Source organism: Aythya ferina, assembly GCF_964211825.1.
Source record: "Aythya ferina genome assembly, chromosome: 11".
NCBI lineage: Eukaryota > Metazoa > Chordata > Aves > Anseriformes > Anatidae > Aythya > Aythya ferina.
In genome coordinates, this window is record NC_140307.1 from 16,302,788 (window position 1) to 16,328,486 (window position 25,699).

The following is a 25,699-nucleotide window of genomic DNA, read 5'->3' on the forward strand; positions in this document are numbered from 1 at the left end:
GCATTCCTTTGTGTTTTTCAAAATGTATTTCAAAATACTCAGCTCCCTAGGTTAACATGATCAGAATGTCCTTCCAGGTGAGCTTTGCATGCACAGTAACAGGATGTTCAAGAAAGCAGTCAATTGAATTTTTTTTTTTTTTTTTTTTTTTTTTTTTTTCAAAAAAGCTTTTTGTACTCTAAGAAACAGATCTTTGTCTGGAATTGATAAAGCAGAATGACAGACAATAAACAGAATTTCACATTTCAGGCAAACTTTGAAGTCTCTTGATATAATTGTTTAAATAGTTGAAAAAGCTGAAAGAGAATGTGTAAAGTCCAAAGCACAATGAAAGTTTATATCAAAATATTTGGTAAACTAACACCTGAATATATTTTTGAAAACTAGAGTTGATCAGAACTGTGTAGAAAATTTTTAGTGGCTGATACAAGCACAAATGAGCAAATTTTGTTAAGCAGCTTCCTGTTAAAGTTGCAGGTAGCAACCTTACGAAGAAGCAGAGCACAAGGACCATTAATGTATTCTCAGAATAAAGTTTAGGGGTTTTAGAGTAAACAAACCAACAATTTAATATAATGAAAACATATTTTTGCTAAGTAAGCATTAGTCCTGTGTCTCCATTGCACTAATAAAAAGCAGGGTACAGCCGTTTCCTCTAGCAGCAGACTGTCTTGCTGCTTTGTTGCTTTCATCTGTAACCCCCTTAGATTATGTCTCTGCTCTTCCTTACCTGATAATTATTCACTGTTTTATAGTTTAATTTTATGAATAAGCTTATTTTGTTTGATTTGTATTATACTTGAGTGTTACTTCTTGCAGGAATTTGCCATAAGCAAAAATATTCAGCTGGGTGATGAGAAGGGCCTCAGATTTCCTTGTGTTTGGGACTGGTCTCTTCAGTTTACAAGCAGGGATCGCCTGCTCTTTCACAACCCCTTGTATATTGGGAAGAGCGCACCATGTGTACAAAATGGAGCAGTGAAAACTTTTAAACGCTCAAAGGTAACTATGGCATTATCTGTCTGTGGACTGTTTCTGCTTAAATATAAGATGTTAATGCTTAAAAATGTAGAGTTATGTGGTGTCTTACACCCTCTCTTTAGCAATAGGAGTGTTCTCTTACCCTCACAGCCTAAAGAAAAATTACTCAGATTTCTATAGATGCAAAGACTGCAATTGTTGAACCTCGCATTCCAGGGCATTTTTGGATATGCCTGAACTGGCTGCCAACAGCTCCGTTATTTCACCTGTGGAAAAGTGCTGACACGCCCCTTTCTTTTCCTTGGAGCTGTCAACTTTGTCAGTGAATACTGATTAATTCAATCATTCATTGCTCTAGAAAGTCTAGGAAACAAGTATTTCCTTGTCAAGGCCTTAAGTAGCCACATTGTTTGGTCTGTGAGCCATGCAGTGGTGACTCATGAGCGTCCAACTGTTTAAAGGTCACATCATTATCTGGATGAGGCATCGTAGAAGCTCAGGGAGATCTGCTGTTGAAATGAGCATAAAATTGCTGGTATTTATTTTCTGCAGAAAAACTACAGCTCAACTTTGCGAGGTGCCCCCCCTGCATTAAAAAATGGAATCATCAGTGACCAGGAGTTCCTTCCAAGAAGAAACTCTCTGATACTAAAACTGAAACCAGACTTTTTACAGCAAACAGAGAGTCAGAGTAACAGTATGGAACAGTACTTCAGAGACTGGTTTACGAAGCCTGTTGATTTGCACGGTGTGATTTTACCCCATATCTCTGGAACACAAATAAAACTCTGGAAACTGTGCTACTTCCGCTGGGTTCCTGAGGCCCAGATTAATCATGGTGGCTTCATCACTGCTTTTCACAAAGTTTCTTTGCTGGCAGATGAAGTGGACATGTTAAACCGGAACCTCCGACAGTACAAAAGCAACTCTTCTTTGCAAGGTAGCTGCTCAGAACTGGATCAAAGCAGAATGTACTTCAGAGCAAATGGTTTAAACGACACCACTGGGGCCCCAGACTTTCTCTCCTCTTCTTTCCCGTTTTCACCTGTAGGGAACCTGTGCAGACGGAGCATTCTGGGAACACCTTTAAGTAAATTTTTAAGTGGTGCCAAAATTTGGCTATCCACTGAGACGCTTGCAAACGAAGACTAAGATGATGTGATGATTTAAAGGCTTGGGGAGAACATAGCATATCATTTTGTCTTTTCTAATTTAACACTGCTAAATGCGGCATTGAAAGCTGTAATAATTTTATATACAAGAATTTCGTAAGTTTTGCACAAATATTTAAAAGCAAAGCGAGTCGTGCTTCAAATCGCACAATTTTGTCTTCAGTAGTTCTCATCTACATGTCTTGTTTGGTTTCTGGTTCCTAATTCATTCTGTGTTTTTGGGGTTTGGCTCATTATATACGATCGAGCATTTGTAATGCTAATTGAAAGGCTTGGTGCAGTCATTACTGAGGGTTGTTTGAAATACCTGTTGTCCCAGATAGTGACTGGAGTGACTTTGTGTCAAGCAGACTGACGAATCAAGGTAGTTAGATGCAGCAGACACAAACTGACAACTGAAATCTGGGAACAAACTACCTTCATCACATCTCCTTTTCAGGAAGAATATGTGCAAACATATGGACTAATGTTCTGTGACTTGATCACCCTGCATACGTGCATCCATGGGGAGAGTGTTCCCTTTTCTTTCTCTCCCCAAAACACATCCATTAACAATCAGTCAGATTTGTGCTCTTTGTCAGGAGCTTGACTTTAGGCTATAGGAATCAACTTCAGGACAATGCACTGTTAACCTTAAAACATTTACTGTACATACGGTATCATAGTAGCTTTAGAAGTGCCTTTAATCGGGAGGAAACTGTAGCAGGATTTACTCTGATGCAGCTACCCACCCATCCACCCCTGGCCTTTCTACAGTCAATTGTTCCGCTAAGTTCTGGTTCCACCCTCTGCCTTTCCCTCCCCATTTCTGGAATAACAGAAGGCTGGCTTAGGAGACAGTAGGGATTTTTCCTCTCAAAGTTTAAGCTCATTTTTAAGTTTCATAAGAGCCTCGTTTTTTTTCTTTAAGCACCTGAAATACTCACCATTGTATCCCTGCACAGATCTGGATCCCTGCCAACCCCTCTCATAGCTCTGTTTCAGGATGAAGTAGCTTTCAGCAGAATTCATACTTAAGCCCTGCAGGGTTCCAGAAATGAGGCTGTGCTTTAGTGGCTAAATCACTGAGGGGTGCTGGTGCTGTTGTCACTTTTGAACAGGGCTGGAAGAGTGGTTAGCAGTGCCTTCTTTTTTTTACGTACTCCTAGCACACGCAGACAGCACAACGGACAAGCACAGCTTGAGGGAATTAAATCCAACAGCCTCCCTCTGCCTAATGCAGCAGCTTCCTTGCTGCTCTTAAATCTTTTAAATGCCACTCACTGCCAGATGCTGAGTGAAAAACCCTCAACTTTCTTAGGGAGAAAAATGAGAGTGAAGTGCACTGGGGCGGAGGGGGATAGTGGTGTGTCATTCTCACAGGTTAAGGCATTGGTGGAGAACAAGAGAGTGCTTCTGTTGAGTACCTGCTTTTAACAGTGAGTCTTCCTTTTATATTAACTGACTTCTACATAAAATGCAAAAACTCTTAAACTGATGCTGTGCCTCTCTTCAGGCACCAACTTGCAAGTTAAGGCTCTGAAGGCCTTGTATGAAGCTATTCTCAGTTATGGGAAAAAAAAAAAAAAGTTCATACCCAGTATATTGTGGTGGAAAAAAAAAAAGGCAGGGGAATAAGATTTGGAGCTGTTCATTTGTCTATGAAACCAAGCACTGGTCTTCAGCACAGCCTGTATCACAATAATAAGGGTTTTGGATGTCTCAGATTGCTCATGTATTACAAGTGCCAACTTTGTGCTAGAAAGTCTGGTGCATACAGGACTGTATTTTCTGAAAATTATCCAAACTGCAAAGCTGTTGAACAGTGGGTATGCTGCGCTCTCACACTGCGTTTGGTCTGGTGGGGATAGGGGGCGGTTTCATTTTAAAGGTGAGCTGATATAAAAGAGGAGAAAGAAAAGACTTCCTTTTTTTAACTAACCAAACCCTCAAAAACCTGTTGTTATGCAAAGAAGCAGTGTGTGCGCACACGTGTGCACACATGCATATTATGACACAACACCAGATTGTTTCTGGTCAACTGTTTGTGAGGAAAAAACGTGTATTCACCTCAATTGCCTAATTATGCTGCAAGACGGTTTGAGCATGTTGTATGGTCCACAGACTAGTTCTGTTTATTTACGAGCTTGTTGAAGCAGTCAACTAACCTGTTCGATTCATTATTCAAATGGTTGTATTAGTTTGCTTTTGTATTTTTTTTTTTAAACTAGCTTACTGCTTTCCCTGGCCTGATACTTGACATAAAAGACCTCAACCTGTGTGCTTAGTGTATTTTGGTACCAGTTCTTCCTCTCTGATAAATTACAGTTAAAAATATGCTTTTTTTTTTTTTTTTCCTTAAAGGTAAAACTTTGTTTGGTTTAAAGGTACCAAAAATGTGTAAATAAATTATTCCACACAGGCAGCTGGTGGAATAAAAAAAATAATAACGTTAAGCTAGTACCCGTTAGGGAAAAATGGGTACTATATTTAAACAGGATTGACTTCTTTGTAAGGAGATTTCAGAAATTTTTACATTTCAGTTCTAAGATGTGTACAGATGCTGCAGATGGTCTTTGTACTTTATATTGTTATATATATATATATATATATATATATATAGCATTTGGGGGGGGGGGGGCTTTAAAAATAATATGCCTTTAAAATAAAACCTTTCGAAATGCCTATTTGCCAAACAGACTTGAAAAGTAATTTCACAAAGTTCAAAAAAAAGAGTTAGGCAGGCGAGGCTGGGATGGTGGTAAGCGTGGGGAAGGAGCGGTGGAGACCCCCTTAATACATGGCTGAGGGGGCGCAGGGAGGAAGGGAGGAATTGTCCTGAAAAATACAGACAAGGTTCTGCTTCCTTGTGTTTGCATGGGTCTTGCCCACGAACAAACTACTGTGTGTGTGTGCGTGCATGCATGCCTGTGAATGCTGTTTCTTCCCCTTAAGTTAAACAGATTTTGTTTTGTTTTCCTTTTTAAACACAGGTACTAGAAGTTAATTTTAAAATATTTCCCACTCTACATAGTTGCCTTATTGTCAGTAGGGACTGCTATAAATGTCTTTAATAGCTTTCAAAAGCATTTTTGGGGTGTGAGTACTTATCTTTAACTTCTGTGTACAAAGTACTGACATACAAGTGTATATATGTGTGTGTGTGTATATATGTACACGTTTTCAAATTATAATTCTGTTCACTGTTTCAACATACTAAACTGTTAATGCCATTTTGATGCTACCAGAATAGAAAAACTACCAAGAAGCTCATCTTTTTTGTCTGTTTCTAAAAAAAAAAAAAAAAAAAAAAAAAGAAGAAAAAATATGTGCACTATTTTGGCTGTTACTGGCTGTTATAATCATGATTTTTTTTTTGTAACTACACTGTAAACCATGCGGGGGGAAATATGAAATGCTGGTTGATATGGTTAACGTGTACCTCCAGTATCACTAATTACTGCTAGGTAGAGATTACTGTAGACTTAGTAATCATGGTGGTACAACTTTATTCCCCATTTACTGCTATGTATCAAAGAAATTCCTTTCATTCCTGAAATGCATTGAAAAGTGTGTGTGTATACAGATAACCAGGCCTGCACATGTGTTTAATGTGCACCTGCCTGCAATACCACTTTGCTATTAACTGCCTTGTATTTTTAATGAAGATGTAGCAAGTGGGGCAAAGGTTTTGGCTTATGCTCAGACAAAAAGAAACATTAAAACCAAAAAATTTCTAACCAACAGTTAAGCAAAGGACGAGATCTTAAATTTGCCTCCACCATAAGAGACAGAAATCTGTACCTCAAATTGCTCTAAGCAGTAGGTTTCTAATGCTGTTGCTGTGATGGCTTAGAGTTCACTATTTCAACTGAAACTAAAACCTTTGTGCCTGATAATGATTTATTGAGTAAAGTAGCAGTGCCAGGAAGATTATAAAATCCTGATGCGGAATTGTGAATGTGAAGTAAATTAGACTAAATAAAAGTTCATACCTTTCCACAGTGAACTTCAGGTGGCTTTCTTTCACTTCCTCTAATGAAACAAAAACTTGTGTTTGTTTTTTTTCCCCAGGAAAAGCACAGGCACTGTGCTGTAAGAAAAATGATTAAGAAAAAAAAATGTGCAGCTGATCTTAATTTCTCACTACATTCTATAAAGGTGTCAGCTATTTGTATGATAAACAGAATATCTGTTATCAGACAAACTTGGTATGAGAATGAAGACTCCAGGGAAAAGCTGTTGGCTACATGTTAAAATTGAGACAGACCCACTGCATTTTTCATGTCTTAAAAAAAAGGACTTGGCTTTTGGTTCCATTTCAATTGACTCGCTTCTCTGTGAAGGAGAATACATGTCCATTTATGTAGGGCAAAACTTACTATGATGAATGATGTGCAAATGAGTGCTGCAAGCTTGGCACATAACTCCTATCTACTACCAGAAACACTTCCCCTGAAACACATGTGTGAGACACAAGGAACGATTAAGCAAGCCTTTCAGTTATAGCAGCAAATTAAAATAGCATATATATATATATATATATACACACACATACCTTATTCTATGTTATCATTTTGACCTTTTTTATATTAAAATGAGAAATTGAAATACAGAATATGAAGTAGGGACAATTGAAGACCCGTGCTGGTCCTGACATCCTGGGAGAGGAGTTGAGCATGAAACCTGCACAACATAATGAACGAACTCAGGCTATCAAGACAATATGGAAACGATCAGACCTTGATGCCCCACATTTTTTATTGTAGAGAGTGTTCTCATGGGTACAAATGTGACTGCAGCTGTTTGTCTTCACTGGGCAAAGATTACTTTTCACAGATTAAATAATGAATTGTGTATAAAAGAGGCTATGTTCTTCTGAACACAAGTGACGTACATTAAATCATGAAGTTTTTTCAAACCATTCTTTAGAATGTTTTGTGCTCCAAGAAGCCAGAGTTCAGAAGACAATATTTTAAACAAGCAGCAGCCAGTAGTGTGTGTTGTGCCATTTCCTTTAAAACATGCAAGTTACCCGTGTGAGCAAGACATCTCTTGTCAACTGAGGCGTTTACTCTTAGCTCCAACTGCTTGCACGTGGCAGACTTCTACTGTAGCACCCAGCTTCTTCAGTTCACTCAGCCAGATCATCTGCTTGGGGGACAGGCGATCATTCGGACCTTTCACTTCCACCAGCTATGAAGAAATGATTGATTAACAGCGTGCCTTATGTGGAGGAACTGAAAAATCATTCATTCCAACAGACTAATGGAAGAATTATTTTATGGCTGTTATTTGCAACACAAGTAATACAGATTTACACGACATCTGACCAGTGGGCACTAAGTGATTAACCCGGGTCCCTAAGTGTAAGAATGAAATTTGATGTAGCAATCACCCACCAAAACACAGCCAGAGGCACTGGTGAAGGAAGAGACCACATGTTCAAAGCCTGATCATCTACAACCTTGTCTGTCATTCACCTCCAGTACCACAGTGCCAGCTTCTACTGACAGCAACTGAAAATACACTACGTCAGCTGTTTTAGAGAACTGATTTCTGCTGTTCAGCTGTGATTTATAAATGCATAACAAGATGCTCCAACAGCTGAGATGTGCAGTAGTCTTCTAGCAACTATTTCAATATGATGTAAGACACAAACCATGACTGTTTACTCAATTTTGACAGTAGAGAGAATTCTGTAGTTAGCTCACATACTCAATTTTGTGTAAGTAAGTGGTGACTTGAGCACTCCTTTCCAACAACAGTCTGAATCTGTATGACCGCTTAAGCGCTTGCTAAACAATTGCCTTACAGTAAATTTAACCAAAAAGATCTATAACAATACCGAGCCACCTCTTGCTGGTTCTTACACCCATTAAGACCACACCAAAATAAGTGATAACAGCAAAGCAATCAGCCACTATTTGCTGCACACGATACCTTAAAGTGATTACTGTGAGTACTCCACACAACCAGGTCAGGCAGTCCCCCTCTGCAATGGCGCAGATCTTTGGAAAGTCGCCTTAAAACACCACTCAGAAACATTCCTCCAAGGCAAGAGACAAGGCTCTGGAAGAGAAATTTAGGCAGTTGACCTTTTTAATTTCTTGTACAGCCATTTCTCAGTCCTCATAAGAATATTCTATGGCCAGTCTCAGTGTCTTACTTAGTCACAAGTAATGAGCAATTTAGATGTTATCTGCAGCAATTTCCCCTCTGTGTTCCCAACTACTGTTGCAGGAGACGTGGCCATATCAGAAAAGGGTAACAGCACCTGGGATTAGCGAGAAGTGTGCTGAAGTCCCCATGCAATTCCCCCCTCCCAGCCAGTCTTGACTCAGTGCCTCAGCACAAACTGTGAGCACACCATGACTCTGTGTGTGAGTTAGCAGTGAGCTTGATGAAGCAGAGCACCTGCTCTCGACAATAGTTATTTACCTGAACTTGTTGGAGGGAATCAAAACGTCCCCAGCTAACCAGTGCTGCTGCTTTTCCCTCCTGAGTAGTCCAGATGTCAGCAATCAACTTTGCCAGAGTCTCTGAGGAAGATGCATGAAGCTGCTGGAGTCTGGCCTCAATGACATCCCTCCTGTTCTCATAGAAGCTGTCAGTGTATAAATCCAGAGGGACTGTCTGTATGACAAGGTAAACACAGCTCTGAGGAGCTGCCGGCAAAGCAGCGATTCCAAGAATGACAATGCCCTACTTTGTACTTTTCTTCATCTGAGCTACCAAGTCACTCAGAATGAGACAACTGAACATAACCATACCCATTCCATAAGCCCCTATTAAGCAGGAGAAGAGCTGCATATATTTTAACAATTGATGTCAGTGCAGCAAACACTGGCCACATCTTAGCACATGCTGGTTTTTTTTGAACTCTGGTCAGAGGTTCATTTAATTAGCAGAAAACAAAATAGTGCTCTCTAAGGCGCCGAACAGTAATACTAGAGTTAGAATTTGTTATCAGGATCAAGATTGCTCAGCTACAGTGAAACAGGATAGGGCAGGGGGAACAAAGCAGTGGTAAAACTGGGGAATATCAATCAAGCCTCCTAAAAGCAGAGATCTCTGAACACATTACAGTATAAAAAGTCCTTAAAGCTATTATTTGATTTTGAACATGGGCAAAAGTGGCAGGCAAGTAGATGAGTGCCGTTCTAGCTTTTCATGCTTAAAAGCAGAGCAGTTAGAAAATATCGAATTTCAGACCTCCTTACACAAACTGCTGCCACAGCTAATCCTGGGAAACGCAGAGTAGGACTGTCTGTGTGAGCCTGCAGCTTTCAAGCCTAAGGCCTGTGATAGCTTTGCTGTGTTAATAAGTAAAATGTAGCTAACAACAACAACTAATAAGCAAATGAGCTACAAATGTGCTCGTAACGAGCAAGCTCAAGAGCACATGCAAGGTGTTTTTTTTCTAAAGAAAATAAAAAGCAATAATAATAAAAAAAAACATGCATGCCACACCTTTAAAATACAGGGAAATTTCTGCCTAAGCTAAGTTATACTGATATAAATCTGTAACATCATACAGTACAAATAATACATCTGCTTAGGGAAGAGGACCACACCAGCTGTTCTACCTCTTGGATAGGGTTCCAATTAGAAGCAATGATTAAGGTAGAAGAAAGAAGAAAAAATGTTTGGCCTTTTTACAGTCCTATGACATCTGAGATTATAGTGCTTTAGAGTTTTCTTAGCAAACGTCACTACAAGATCAAGTTTTCTAGTTGGAATTATTAAAAGCTTTTGTATCTGTAATTTGTAAAGCACCTATATAAAAGCCACAAATTTACCAGTAATCATTAAGCTTCATGACAGAGCTCTTGGGGATGGAGGGTGTATTGTTGTTTGCTCATTTATTAAAAAAAAAAAAAAAAAAAAAAAAAAAGGGTTAGCCCAAAAGCATGAACATGTTTGGGCTGAGTGGATGGGGGTGGGGGGTAAACAAACTTGAGCTTTACAATGTGATTTCCCTTTAAAGGTTACTGAAAATAAATTGGCTCTTTTTAACAGAGTGTGTCAGCTTCAAATGACGTGAACTATATCCTATGGAATAGCAGCGTTCCTGCACTTAAAGGACCCTTCAGCCAGTGAGTTCAGATATCGGACATCTGCATTTAACCAGATGTATCCTACCCTACCTGACAGCCGATCCAGTCTTACATGGTTGTTAGTTACTGAGGAGCCCTTTAGCAACAAGCCCCACGTAACCGTGTAAAATAAGCAATGCCAAAATCTTTCTGAAAGTCCCTCAGAATAAAATGTGAATCCAAATAAGATTGTTAACACAGCTACAAATCCTAGAGCAATTTGGGTAAAGAAATAAGTAAAAAAAAACCAACAACTTTTAAAAGTACCTGATAGGAATTTCTGAAGACATCAGGTATGTCATCCATGTAAATGATATCCCACATCAGAATACCATACAGTGTAATAAATGTTGACCCTTCGCCATGAATACCTTAAGAGCAAACACAAATATTTCAGTCATAAAAACTGAAACATCATAAACTTCTACAGCAACCGCATCTGAAGAGCTGCTAAATCAGCATGATCCAAACCAGGAACAGGCTATGTTCTGGTTTATAGGCAACTGAAGCTAGTATATATTAACATTGCAGCAAAAAGTTATAAATATGTTTTATTACTCAAACAGCTTGCTAATGCCTTCCATTCCAGGCTAGTGGCCTTCATTTACAGGATAAGATTAAATGACCATGCCCTGTTACAATAAGGCTTACTTTTCTAATGTTAACGATTTTTTAATACACTGTTTACAGGAACCCCGTGCAGCAGGACAGGCCTAGGGAAGAGTGGCTGGAACCTGTCTGGCAGAAAAGGACCTGGGGGTGCTGGTCCACAGCCAGGTGAGCATGAGCCAGCGGTGTGGCAGGGAAGGACAATGCCATCCTGGCTTGCATCGAAAATAGTGTGGCCAGGAGGACTAGGGAATTGAAGTGATTGTCCCCTTGTATGTGGCACTGGTGAGACCACACCTCAAGTACTGCATTCAGTTTTGGGCCTCTCACTACGTGAAAAGATGATACTGAGTTGCTGGAATGCATTCAGAGAAGAGCAACGAAGCTGGTGAGGGACTAGAAGGCAGGATTTATGAGGAGCAGCCAAGGGAACTGGGGCTGCTTGATCTGGAGAACAGGAGGCTGAGGGGAGGCCTCATCACTCTCCAACTACCTGGAAGGAGGCTGCAGCCCATCCTTCTCATGCAACAAGTGTTAGGACGCGAGGAAATGGCCACAAGGTGCAACAGAGGAGGTTTAGGTTGGCTGTCAGGAAGAATTTCTTCATGGAAAGGGTGGTGGTTAGGCACTGAACAGGCTGCCCAGGGAAGTGGTGGAGTCCCCATCCTTGGAGGTCTTTAAGAGGTGTGTGGGTGTGGCACTTAGGGACACGGTTCAGTGGTGGGCTTGGTAGTGTTATGTCATGGTTGGACTCAATCTTAAGTGTTTTTCTCCAACCTAGATGGGTCTATGATTACATATATATAAAAATGTATTGTGGGTTGGCCCTGGCTTGTAGATAGATACAGGATATCAGGAGGGGGGAGAGAATCAAAGGGCAAAAGTGAGTGGGAAAAAAACAAACAAACAAGCAAAAACTTCATGGGCAGAGAAAAAGACAACTTTGTGCGACAGGGAAAACAAAAAACAAACATGATGCAAAAGCATCAGGTGCCACCAGCAGACTAGTGCCCTGCCAGTCTCCAAGTAACGACCTTTAGGCCGTGTTAGCACTATTCAGCAATAGCTACAACATTTGTGTATCATCAGCAACACTGTTCTGGTCACCAATCTAAAGCACAGCACCATATGAGCAGCTATGAAGAACTCCAGTCAGCTCCAAGTACATCTAAAGGCCATCTGTGTGTGTGTGTGTACACACATGTGTTTGCATATATATATATAAAATAAATTTAAATTTATTTTATATTACATATTATATAATGACATCTATTAATAAGTATAAGGTATATAATATGTAATAGAGCACAGTATGATGTAATAATAGACTAATTAAATATTTTTATAGATACATTTTTACATATTTATTATAATTTCTGTGTGTATGAATTAATATTTTGTAAACTCCATACTATTATACCATTTATTATATATCTATAAAATATGTGTACTACATATACATTGTATAAATTAGTTGACATACATTATATATCACATATATTATGTGTTGTTAAGTAATATCTTTTTTAATATATTGATACTGCAGTATAGTGAAATAGAATGTATTATAGTATATAATATATATTATATGATATGTATTATATCTATCACATATATGTGATTATATGTTGTATAGTGCAACATTTGTGTTATTATATAAGTATATTATATATACATATATGTAAATATATGTGTATATATATTGTACATGTATATTGTACATATACAATATATATATATGTATCATTTAAATGCATACTGTGAATATACCTACATATGTATATCTTGTCATATATGTATACATACAACATAGATAATTTTAGATGTCATTTACATGAAAATGTATATATATATGCTGAGTAAAAAAATGTTTCATTATGTTCATATATATGAACAAGCAGTTGCTGAGTGTCTTGCTATGGTACATACTGTTCTCATGTTCATCTAGTACCAAAGATCACTGGACATCTATTTACCTTTCCTGTAAAGTATGTATCTTCCTTAATGACACTCTCTTGATGGTCAGTGCTAGTTTGCCCCTAACAAATGTATAGTTGCTCACTGATAAGAAAACCAAAATAAGCATTTTTCTAAGGAGTGAAAGAAGAAACACTTTTTTTTTTCTTAATACATTACAAAACTGCCTTTTGTACTTGAAGGCAGCAAATAATTAAAGGCCAGGAAGAAAGTCAGCTGGAAAATACTTATTAGAGCATTCTGCAAAATAGAATCAGACTGAAAACTGGTCTATTTAATTAACTAAACTGCTTAATAAATTAGAGTTACTAAGTATTTAGTAACTCTAGTTACTTAGTAAATTAGACATACTGCTTAGTAACTCTTCACTCCAATAGTTATCTTACTTTATATTTTTTAAAAAAAGTTAACATTACCCTGATCATATCCATTCTGCCTGTAATGAGTTAACGCAAGCTCCTCAACTGAGCACATGACTGTGGATACACTGAAGTCTTCGCCTCTTTCTTCATCACCGACATCCTCCATTAGAAACACAGATTTTCCCAGTCCCATTTGAGGACACATCTTTCCTTTGATTGTAACCTGAACATATTAAAACAACTAGTTACTTCCTAGTATCTCATTTAAAAAAACTTTAGCCTAAATATCCAAAGCCCTCCTAAAAATACAGATCTTCTTCTCAGTTTTCTTAAACCAAAACCTGACTGCTTCCAAAAATCAAGACAGATTCTAGCCTGAAAAAAGAAGGGCTGTAGTGAGGTATGCAGTGACAGGGCTGAGGGAGAACAAGGCTCTGCTCTGACTTTGCCCACATACAAATCTCTCTGCAAAAGTAGGGAAAAGAAGGCATTCCAATATGATGCAAGTGCACTATATTTCACAGTTTCATACGGTATATTTAGAGTGCATAACTCCAAAAGATTGTAAAAGAAACCCTTGCTTTTTCTTGTGCCATTAGTCTAATGCTCATATCATCCTACTACTTTTTCTTACACACAGAATGCCTGAAGACATTAGAGGCAATGCACAGACTTGCTCAGGCTCTTCTGACAGAAGAGTTCTGAGGGTGTTACTGGTATTAATTAATGGGGTTTAGATATAAACAGATTTGCACAAATGAGTTTGTACATGAGGTTTTTGTTTTAGAAACACATTTGCCTTCACTTTCCGAGAGCAGAAGCCAGAGTTTGGTGAATAGCACATACTGACAGTTTCCCAGATTACTTCTTGTCAAAATGATAAAGGCTTCATGAGATCGTGTATCTCAGAAGCTCCCGGCATCTTTACTTACATGAGTCACGTCCTCCACAGTTATGACTGGCAGATCATGCAACAGGCATCTGAACTGCCTGCAGCTTGGCGAGTCTCTGATGCGAAGGGCCCGCTGGTAGAGAGAGAGACGATGCCCAGTACGTACAAATGGGTCTGCCAGTCCATTTCGAATACAGTCAATGGCCTAGCAAAGATCAAGATAATGAGCAGTAATTTAGGAAGACCTATGCAAATCCTTCTATTCTTCCCAGAACTAATTGATTTAAGGAGCGCAAAAATGTGAATGCAAAAAGCTCGCACATAAACAGGGCTGCCTTTCTTATATGTGTAATGAAGTTCTGGCTATTATTTTGCATTGGAAGTCTTCTGGATTAAAATTTTGATTGCACTGGTATGTAAAAAAGGAATTACTATCCATTTGTACTGATCAATATAAGACTGAGTGTAAAATCTACATAAGCAACTAGAAAAAAGTTAGCTCTAAGGCAAATAAGCTTAATACTTTTAAGCCTGTTTCTTTATACTTAAAATGGAAACAGAAGGACTAGATCATTTGTACAAGAATGCACATGCAGAGCAACTTTTAGACCGATGCACAACATGCACTGATGAAGATCTAAGGCTAATTCTAGAATTAAAAAAATAATTATTCAAATTACAGTTGTGACGTACTGTCTTTCTGTGACTTGGAAAGGCATTTTGTCCTAATTTATAAATGACTGAGACTCTTCCTTTGTACAACTTCCAATTCAAAATCTAGAAATAGCCTGATGTTAAGCTACAAGATGCAGAAGAGATGCTTCAGGCACTAGACAAGCCTACAGTATTATTTCCTATTAACAGAGTTACAGAATTAAATACAACAGAAAGTACAAGCATTTAATGCCAATTCTCAATAGCCTTGCTCAGGCAAGTAAGCAACAGCAAGAAAAAAAAAGTTATTCTCAGCTTATTTTAAGTAACTCTACAACTGGTACTGTTCCTGGACTTAAATCTTTTTTTTTTTTTCTTCACAATTTTTCACTGCCAAATTAGTCATATATCTTAGGTGTGTTTAATTACATTGGCTTTCTTAATTATGAGATAAAAGTTGATTTTCAGTCTCCCTGTCCCACTTTGCTGTGACATAAATTGTCCTACAGTTTCAGTCACTAACATTTTTTCTGCTTTGTATGTAACGGACAAGAAAAATGGACATCATCTTCCTGTGTTTACAATTCTTCAGACAAACAGCTGATACAACTACCACCTGCTGTTTTCTTTCTTTATTCCAGATATGGCCTCTTCATGACTTGGGTTCAGAAGCAAAAGCATTTACTGCACATAATTTCTCTGCTTCTCAGATATCAGGCATATTTATAAGGAAGAATAGAAGAGGATGCTGCTGATTGGTAACTCTATACAATCCCTCAAGCCTTGTGTTGTGTTCTTCTACACAACACAAAAAAGCAGGTCAACCGAGGATGGTTGACTATATTACACTCAACATGACACTCAATATGCAGAATTCATTCTATTTCTTAGGAGAAAGTGGTTCCCCAACCCTGGGATTCCTACCAACATACGCATTTTTAGAAGAGCCTACCTAGATGTTCTTTTCATGAAGTAATATGTGTTTTAAAAAATGTTTTCAGACAATGCCTGTAGTGTTTCCAGCCACACAGCATGCAATTGTGACGATAGATACCTTCTTAGTGTTTTTCAAGTGCTGATGTAAATTCAGAGCCAGACGGTCCCACCACCGCCCTCTGCTGTCAGTACAATACACATCCTGAGACAAAAGAGTCTGCAGCTCCTTCACCGCTTCCTGTAGCGACAGGGATATATTTTTATTAACTGAGTTAGAAAACAAAGTTTAAGTTCCATTATATAAATTGCTTATAATTTCCCCCTCTAATTGCTGGTACTGTAAAAACTTTGCACAATTCAAACCCTATTTTTACTCCAGCACCATAAGTATTCAGTTGTCTGTGTATATCTTAGGAACTCTACGATAAAAAGAGATACTTTTATGTAAGCTTAGCTGTAAAAATAAAATATTTTTGTCCTTTTTGTCTTCCTTGTTGTATACGAAAAAGGCCTGAATTTTACTTGTTCCTTTTCTGCAGAGGCAGTCTTTCTCAGAATAATATGTCTTTCTTTAACATAAAAGTCAGAGGACTTTGGAGATGTTAGGTCCTCAGGTGAAGAGGCAGGAGATTGCACAAAAGACTTTTCTTCCAAGATTTTCACTTTTAAAGGCATATTACACATGGCAAAGCATAAGCATAAATCAACACAATCTAAAAACATGGGGTTTCCTTTAAAATCTTCTAAAACATATAGAAAGAAAAAAAAAAAGACACTTTATACTTAAAAGTAATCTGTTAAGAGAACTGGAGCAAGTCATGGCAAACATCACCATTTTCCAGCCACATCAGAAATACAAATAATACATAAAGTTACATTAAAAATGTTTTCCTGTTCACCTTACCACCTCACCTTACCTTGTACATGTGAAGTCTCTGCAAAATTTCAACACCTTGAGAAAGTATTCTTGTATATACCCAGCCAACTGTGAAACGTCGCAGGTACTCAGGTAGAACTCTGTGATAGCTGAAAGGTAAGAACAGCTCAGGAGATTCATTTAATGATGGCAATTTAAATTCTTTAAAATTATCTTACTAAGAATGCTTAGAATCAAAGCATTTAAAACATGCAATGCCTTATATATGAATTGGGTTCTGCAAGTCAAAAACCCAAAGATAACCATATAGCTGAAGCAACAATTGTAAGCTGCATTTGTGCAACATCATTTGGTATCAAGAAGTTGGTTGAAAGAAGATATTCAAGATGTTGGTTTTCAAGAAAAGAATTAGGTTCTGCATCAGATGCAAAGCAGTAAATTACTACGTTGTGTTTCCTAACTGCTAACTTGTTCTCATAAGTCAAACTTCAGAAACTCAGCTGAACAAAAGGAAAAGACTGCAACAAGCATTTCCTGCCCTAAAAGAAGATTAATGCCTTTGGGGTAGGCACCTCTATGTTTCGAAAAATTACTGAAATTTAAATAGGTTTTTCCACTGCTTTCAGTGTGAAATGGACTAGAACGCCACGCAACCCTCCATTAATACATGTATTATTTTAAATCAGTTGCCATGACAATGAATATAATGTCAAACTTAACACTTTAACTTTCAGTGCATCATTAAACCAGAGAACAAAATAATTAACACAAAAAACAGTGAAGGACGCTTCAAAAACTGTACACATTACTTCAGTTCTCAGATCTTCAGTGGTGTTTCCTGAATGACACACAATTGGAATTTTCAACAGATGAATAACCCACTCTGTTTTCCCATAACCTTTGCAACATTCTTTTGTTCACAGTGAATTTTAAATTCTGCTGATTGCTATTTGTCTAAAAGCCATAAAAACAAACTATGATGAGGGAAAAATAAGGCTCTTGTTCTCCTGCATTGGCATGTAGAACAGAAGTGTCTTAGTGCTTTATCCATGCCTACCAATTCATTCCCAAGGCTTTAGAAAAAAGGCTTTTTCACAGATACCACTTAAAAGCTAAACAAACAACCAGGAAGTTCAAAGCTTTCAAGAACATGAAAGTTTCTAAATTTATCAGGCTTGAATAATATCACAAGTCTATAAGCCTCTCTCAAAAGGAACAGCACCAAAAGTAAGACGATGCACTTAGTAGTCACTTATGAACATTGTGCTCGTTTCCAGTTTACTACCTCAAAGAGGGGTGCTTTTTCAGTTTATTCCACGTTTCTTTCGCACACGTATAGAGATGATTAGCTTCTTTCAAGTTCCCATTTACCACTGCAGTGGCTATATCATTTGACAGATGAGCAGCAGTTGCATACCTACGGGAAAAACATGTAATCACTGCTTTAGGATCAAGAAGCATTTATAGTTAAAATAAATCAATTCCTCCATACAGTACTTTCTAAAAACTCCCTTCCAGTCTCCGAAAGACATAGAACTATGCAGCCAACTTTATTCTTAATCTTGTAGGATCAGCAAAGTTTATACTAGCAGGATATATTACATTTAAAAGTATTTGTAAACTGGAGAACATATTTTTGGTTTTGTTAGGTTCCATTCTAATAATCGCAGCAATGTAAGAAGCAACTTGCATCAGCAGATGACCATCAAGCAAATGAATATGCTATTTTAGTTCAAAATAGAAGCCATTGTGAGCAACAAATCTTACTTGGACACAAAACTGCATCTTAAATCACTGCAAAAGTGCACTTCTACCTATTCACATCTGTAGTTCTACATGATGGATATCTTATTTGCCTATACAAGTACTGCAGTAAAGCTTTTCTAGAAGAAAACAGATTTCCAAACTGCCAAAGCTTCCTGTACCTGATAAGATCTTCTCTGTCCTGGAAGATTTGTGTTTTCCTATTTACAGTGTAACTGGGGAATACCATACGCCCCATGTTTACCATAAGGACTGTGGAGAGCTGACTTTGACCAGCACTACCAGCTTCTTCATCCTCTACTGACTCAGAAAGTGAAAATAGCAGCAGGATTCGAGAAAAGACAGCCCGAGGGCCTTTACAGACCCTGACAGATCTTCCAGCTAGATCCTTTGCCCTGTAAGGACAAATAAAATGATTATACAATTAGTTTTTCCCATCAGTTATAAAATTCAAATATCATGAAGTATGAGATTTTTTTCATGTTCACACCATTTACTGCATAAACTTAATTTTCATAGAGACATAGAACATCCCAAGTTGGAAGGGACCCACATGGATCATCAAGTCCAACTCCTGGCTCCACACAGGACCACCCAAATATCACACGATAGGTCTGACAGCTGAGTCCAAACACTTCTTGAATTTCGTCAGGCTTGCTGCTAAGATCACTTCCCTGGGAAGCCTATTCCAGTGCCCAGCCACTCTCTCAGATTTTCCCTGAAAGAAGCAGCTTGAGAAACCATATAATGTACATAATCTATCATGAAAAGCCAAGGAATCGCATTAATTAACAAAAAGTGTAAGGACGATCCACAAGCAGAATAGAATTGGAACTAACTGCCCTGCCCTCTGGGTGCAACCACTCCTGCTGCTATGCCAGGCTGTACCAACATGAAACAAGATGTAGTTAGCTGGTAGGGCAATGTTTACAGATCACAGTTTGAAATCCTAGGTTTTGGAACTTCATCAAGCTCTCTCATACAAGACAAGATTTTTGCTGCTTCTCCACAGAGCAGCAAAGATTTAAACAAGAAATTCTCTGATCTTAAGGGGCAACTAGTAATTCAGCTGTCAACTACAGAAAGGAGCAGTACATTCCCAACGTTTATATGGCTAAACAACTCTTTATATTTTTATTTACTAAATGCATTCCTCTCTTCAAAAGACATGCTGAGTCTTTCAAAGCATAACTTACATTCACCTGGAAAACTTAACTGTAGAGTTAAACAGCTTAAGAGGTACCTTTTTAAAATCACTGTCCCAATACCAGCCTGACTCCTGCTGAAGACTGAACGTTGTTTTGCCAATCTCTGAAAGTCATCCACAAGTTGCTGTTTCTGACCGTTTGGGTTTGGCAAGTGAAAGATCTTTGCTAATGTTTTTAGCTCAGGAGCTGAAAGCAAATCCAGCCCTTCACCCAGGTCTTCCAGTTCAGATTCTAAAAGTAAAATAATCCACATACATTCATTATGTGCTATATGTACACATTCAATCAACAGTTCAAAGATTAATACATTCATATAACCTAGTACTAATCTAATGATTCAGATTCTTCCAAGTATATTATTGATGCTAGCTGGTCCAGCTTGAAATTCATTATCTTCAAAGGTCCAGTCTGAAGGAACGGAATAATCAGAAGTAATCCCTTTGTAGCTTCAAAGAAAAAGCAAATACAAAGAAATTTTGCTGAGTTACAAGAACAGCTGCTCAAGAAAAACTTCTCTCTTCTTGATGACTGAAACTTCCCAAGGCAAAAAAAAAAAATGTACTGCCAGAGAGCAGCTGCTCCACAGGGGGGAATGAGCCAGGAGTCAGAGGTGAGCACAGCACAGGCAGTGTCTTCACTACCCCTGGTGCAGTCCCATTGTAAGCAAAGAGAACAGGCGGACCGAAAGTCCTGATAGCAGAGCCTACAGGCAGCCCTAGAAAAGGCAAGGTGATGAATCAGGTCCTGGGTCCATTTAAGAGATGAGCCAGACCTAGAGACAAGCCTACAGCTTAGGTCTGAGACCCATCACATGGCCAGATGCAAGACTGGAAACAACTGGCAGCATTGGTTGGAGGGCCATCTCCCAAAGCATGCCAGGGACAGAGCTGAAGGCAGGATCACCTGGCAAGACAGCTCACAGGTCACGGTCTGAGATGGGGCTGATGAGGGCAAGTACGGCTGACTGCTGCATCAGTGGCACTGACATTTGTTCTGTTCTCCCTGTTACACACTTTGCTCCAACAGCTTCTACTATTAAAGTAACATAACACGGGACTCATCGACCTGAAGCCTGGAGTTATACTGCTCCTCTAATTCTCTTCTCAATGAACAGCCAAGCATGCAGTACATTAAATGCTAACAGGCCCCAGTACATTTTATTTATAATACTTTTAATACGCATTAATGCAGGCCATACCTGTCTGCAGAAATCTGGCTTCAACCAGTTCTTCAATTATTGGTGACAAATCCAGACTTATCTCTCCATACTCTATTTTGTTCACTTTTAACCAGTTCAGCTTGCGTTGAAAAAGTCTCACATATAACTTCTGCCCACCAACTGCAAATTTTATTTAGAACAATGAAAGAAAGCAAAAACATTAAATTCTAAAACACGGTGCTATGCATACTCACTAGCTTACCTACAAAAATTACTGTGATGCAGATATCCTGTAAAACACTTTTTAAATCTGCCTGTGCTTTATAGACAGACTTGGTAAAAAAAAAAAACAACAACAGAACCCACCTTTCAAAGTAATCATTGCTCATTAGAATCCTTAAGTTTTCTTTTCAGGTAGCAAACATCGCTAAAATTTACTTTGGACACACTTACCCTTTAAGAAATACTTTTTAGGAAATGACAACTTTATTTTATTTATAACCTGCATAGTGTGACTTTAAATAGGTCTTTTTGCTCTCTTTAATACTCGAGCAATAAGCAACCATTTGATGCTTAGGAAACAAAAGAAGCTGTAGTTTGATGGAGTGATTTCAGAATCACAGAACACTTCTCAGTGTAGTAGTCTTTGGATTCTTTTTTTACCAATGATATGCAAACCTAATTTTAATAATATACTTAATGAAGACAAGAATAAAACTCCTGTTGATTTGATTTTTGTCAGGGAAGACATCGTAGAATCATAGAATATCCCGAGTTAGAAAGGACCCATAAGGATCATCAAGTCCAACTCCTGGCACCGCACAGGTCTGCCCAAAAGTTTAGACTGTGTGTCTAAGTGTACAGTCCAATTGCTTCTTAAATTCAGACAGGTTTGGTGCAGTGACTACATCCCTGGGGAGCCTGTTCCAGTGTGCGACCACCCTCTAGGTGAAGAACCTCTTCCTGATGGCCAGCCTAAACCTCCCCTGCCTCAGCTTGACACTGTTCCCATGGGTCCTGTCACTGGTGATAACAGAGAACAAGTCACCTGCCTCTCCACTCCCCCTCACGAGGAAGTTACAGACCGTGATGAGGTCCCCCCTCAGCCTCCTCTTCTCCAGGCTGAACAGGCCCAGTGCCCTCAGCCGCTCCTCATACGTCTTCCCCTCTAGGCCCTTCACCATCTTCATCACCCTCCTCTGGAGGCTCTGCAACAGTTCAATGTCCTTCTTGTACTGTGGTGCCCAGAACTGCACGCAGTGCTCGAGGTGAGGCCGCACCAGCGCAGAGCAGAGCCGGACAATCACCTCCCTTGACCTACTAGCGATGCCGTGCTTGATGCACCCCAGGACACGGTTGGCCCTCCTGGCTGCCAGGGCACACTGCTGGCTCATATTCAACCACATAGTCAACCACAACCCCCAGATCTCTCTCTGCGGGGCTGCCCTCCAGCGTCTCATCGCCCAGTCTGTACGTATAGCCAGGGTTGCCCCGTCCCAGGTGCAGGATGCAGCACATCACTTAAAGTAACTTTAAAAAACACTTTAAAAATACTAACAATGCTGCAATTTGACCAAATAATAACTTATTAAATCTTAGCTGAAATTTGCCAAGCTATTCTTGCTACATTCAGCACCCTTCTGAACAACTATCTCGCCCCTCATTAACTTCTAATTTATTTATCCATTTGATGATTGGCAATGCTCTCCATCCACTTTTTGCTGCTCACCCACTTTTGAGAAAACTAGGCAGGAAGGAAGGACTACTTCAAATTTAATTATTTAAAAAATATCATTCCTTTTATAATATGCAACTCACGGAAGAACCGCATACTTTTATCAGAAAATAACAAAATACTGGAGAATACCTATGCTCAAGCTACTTAATTTATAGCATTAAGCACGTATGTGTACTTTTTCTTGTTGTAACTGAGAAGCAATACTTGCTTCAGTAGAAACTACTAATGTGGAACAGATATCTCATCTACCTGAACTTTTAAAGTATTCTGTCCAAGATTTCTTGAAGGTAAAGACATCCATCACTTGTCCAGAACTCATTATCTATTGACTTAATAGTATCCGACCATGTCTCGTGGCTGAATCATTGTTTTTCCTACCCTGCAAAGAGAGATTGTTTTATTTGTGACTGTAGCAGTCAGTGCAGACATGGATTTGTCAGCTCTATTCTGCAATAACTTTTTTTTCTGTCTTCTGAACTCCTGTGAGAGAGGAACCCTGAACTCACTGAAAGAGAAACAAGTATACAATTACTGATCAAGAGAAGAGGGTGTAGAAATAAAGAAAGCTGTATCCTAAATTTTTCTTTTAGTATTGGTTGAAGTAGCTGAAGCCCACATCCACTAGCTACCTAACTGTAAGCTTATCCCCAGATCTCCTTTGAATGTAAAGGAGCCAATAAGAAGTTTTGTTGCTTTTATTCCATTCTTTACATACTCCTATTTTAACTACCCTAACATAAGCAACATATTAGCATTAGTTTTTGTGTTTAGTGTTAGTGCGTGTAATCAATACAATATAATCTGTAAGAATTTAATTGTGATCACTGCAGAAAATGCCGACATTTAGAACTTAGGTTTCCAAATAGTTTCAGACCTATTATTTTGAGATCTATGTGTATAGCACACGCCTCTTCGTAACCCCATTCTGCAGAATCTTCATATGTATTAACCATAAAAAGCTTGGTATTAACTGATGGTCTTTTTTTGTGGATTGATGTTTAAACACAGAAGCAAGCTGACTTGAGATTCTAAAAAACATGCATTTTTCTAGTTAAGCTACAGAAATAACCACAATCGTATATTTTTAATTCTCTCCTTATTTCATGCAATCTCTATTATTTATTGCTACCTTCCCTTAAAGCAGCATTAGGAAAATTTACCTACAGGAAGCTACTGAAGGGATACACCTCCTGAGAAAAAGAAGTTTCTTCCATGAAGCAGTTTAACAAGCTGACCAGCCCACTGGTATAGTACTCTTCACTTACAAAAACTATGCAAGTTCTCTCTACAAGAGACAGCATAGGAATGTAAAAATAGAAGGATACCTGATAATTGGCAGAACTTAGTAATAATGTTCATATCTTGATCATCAAATAGTGTCACATCATCTTCATTCTCCAAGACTGCTCGCAACACCACTAAAAAATTCTGGAGGTAATATGGTTGACCAGGAGCGTTCGGAACAGAGATAACCTCATTTATTTTGTCTACAATGTCACCAGTGGAAATTTGAAACTCCACCTTTTGCACAGTTTCTGAAAAATTACGATTAACGTCATCCTTAAAGTGTTCATGAACTTCCACAGGAAGTACCTGTACATCACCCTTTCCAAAGCAATTTTGTGTACTGCAGTTCACTTCCATTTTGGAAGACGGAGTAAGTTGAGCATGAAGTTGAGTCTTTACCTTCAAACTACTGATCGGCTCTGCTGAAGTATAAATGGCTAAATGTGTTTCACAGTTATCAGGATTAAGCATCACGCCTTCAGATCTACTTTCTGTTTTGGTGTTCCTTGTACCAAATGGTAATCTCTTGCTGTTAACAGCTGGTAGCGATACCTGAACAACATCCACGAGGTCTTCCCTACCACATTTGTTTATTTCTTCTTGAAATTCAGATTCCTTTTTTGAAGGATTTTGTTCCTCATGATCTCCCTGAGCAAGCTCATTTTCTTTCTGAGAACTATGCCCAGAAAAAATCTCAGCATCATCATCCAGTGTTACAGCACTTTTGCATATACTGTGAACAGCTGGAGGTGAAGAGTCGATCTCTTTATATACTACCTGTTTTCCTCCCTGGATGCAACGTCTTCTGGACAGTTTAGATGACAAGCTTCCCAAAGAGACGATTTTAACTGGGTGATCTCTTGGTTCACTGTGAACGCTACAGTCTGAACTACTGTTGCTAAAATAAGGGCTAATCTGTTGTGCCGCACTCCCTTCTGTTTTCAATGCACTGCTTTTGGAAGGACTCGGGCTTAGATTTGAGAGTTTTTTTGAGAAGTATGGGCTGGAATTATTGTCCACATTTGCACCGGGAGGACCCTCGCTCTTAGCAGAGCTCAGTGTTGAATCGACACCACACAGCTCGCCGTGGCTGCCTGGACACATGGCATCTATGTGCTCATTTATTCCGTATCTTGGTACCATTTGCCCACACATGGGACAGGTAATTTTTGCAGGGGGCACATTGTTAAAAAATGAAATAATAGAGGAGGATTCTGAACGTAGAGGTGGCGTGCCTTTAATATCCACTTTCTTTGCTGTTTCTTTTTTTGTCTTCTTTTTGCTCAGTGACAAGCTTACTCGAGCTCTCTTACTTTCTGAGGACCCAGCTTCTGACATGGTGCAACTTCAGAGCGCCGACACGGCACCGGCAGCTTCAGTCAGCTCATGCTCCTTTACCCTGCAGTGCTTGAAAGGAAAAAGAGACTTCCCTCGGCTTTGCATCACCCATCCGCAACCCTCGGACATGCCTTTAAGAAAATAAACACGCAGTTGAACGCAAGGCTAAGACACCAAACACAACGAAGACGAAAGGTGAAGGGCCAGACCCGAAGGCAGCCCCGCCAGCTCCCGCCGCCCGCCCCCTCAGCTCCCCTCACAGGCGCCACGCGGTGCCCGCGCGTCACCCGCCGCCGCCCGCCCCGGCCCTTCTCCTCACGGCCCCGCCGCCCCCAGCCCCGGTCCCCCCGGTCCCCTCACGTACCGGCGCCGCCGCCGAGCGTCCCCCGGGCCGGGAGCGCTGAGGGGAGCCGAGGGAGGCGGGCGCCGGGGCCCGGGCCGCCCCGTGCAGGCCGCGCAGCGCAGCGCCGATGGCGGCGGCAGGCCTGGGGAGCCGAGCGCGGAGCGCACAGCGGCCCCCTCAGGGCCACAGGCGTTAAAATCACACCTCCCGCTGGAAATTTGGGCCTTCCACAGCCCTGTTCAGTCACCGAAGGGAAAGAAATCCTGAAATACTGCTACTCTGGGAATAACGCTCCAAGTTAAACAGCGCCTGCTTACTGAGTTA

The 25,699-nt window shown here is 39.5% G+C and overlaps 2 protein-coding genes across 5 annotated transcripts in view; one reads left to right on the plus strand and one right to left on the minus strand.

Annotated features, from left to right (window-relative positions):
• Window positions 1-6,141, plus strand: part of MTMR10 (myotubularin related protein 10) — a 37,935-nt gene extending 31,794 nt beyond the window's left edge. For all 4 annotated transcript variants that reach the window (XM_084531940.1, XM_084531942.1, XM_084531943.1 and 1 more), the window contains 2 exons: window positions 820-1,002; window positions 1,534-6,141. In XM_084531940.1, coding sequence (XP_084388066.1) covers window positions 820-1,002; window positions 1,534-2,133 — 783 coding nt within the window. In that variant the 3' untranslated portion in view covers window positions 2,134-6,141. The remainder of the gene's footprint in view (window positions 1-819; window positions 1,003-1,533) is intronic.
• Window positions 5,814-25,521, minus strand: FAN1 (FANCD2 and FANCI associated nuclease 1). Its single transcript, XM_084531939.1, has 14 exons — window positions 25,397-25,521; window positions 23,733-25,163; window positions 20,709-20,849; window positions 19,546-19,741; window positions 18,464-18,697; window positions 17,824-17,955; window positions 16,579-16,687; window positions 15,780-15,899; window positions 14,112-14,276; window positions 13,234-13,402; window positions 10,499-10,602; window positions 8,574-8,768; window positions 8,076-8,204; window positions 5,814-7,328 (listed from the first exon to the last, which is right to left on the minus strand). Exons 2-14 carry the CDS (start codon window positions 25,030-25,032, stop codon window positions 7,191-7,193), a joined length of 3,132 nt encoding a protein of 1,043 aa, XP_084388065.1. The 5' UTR covers window positions 25,033-25,163; window positions 25,397-25,521; the 3' UTR covers window positions 5,814-7,190.
• Between the last annotated feature and the right edge of the window lie 178 nt (window positions 25,522-25,699).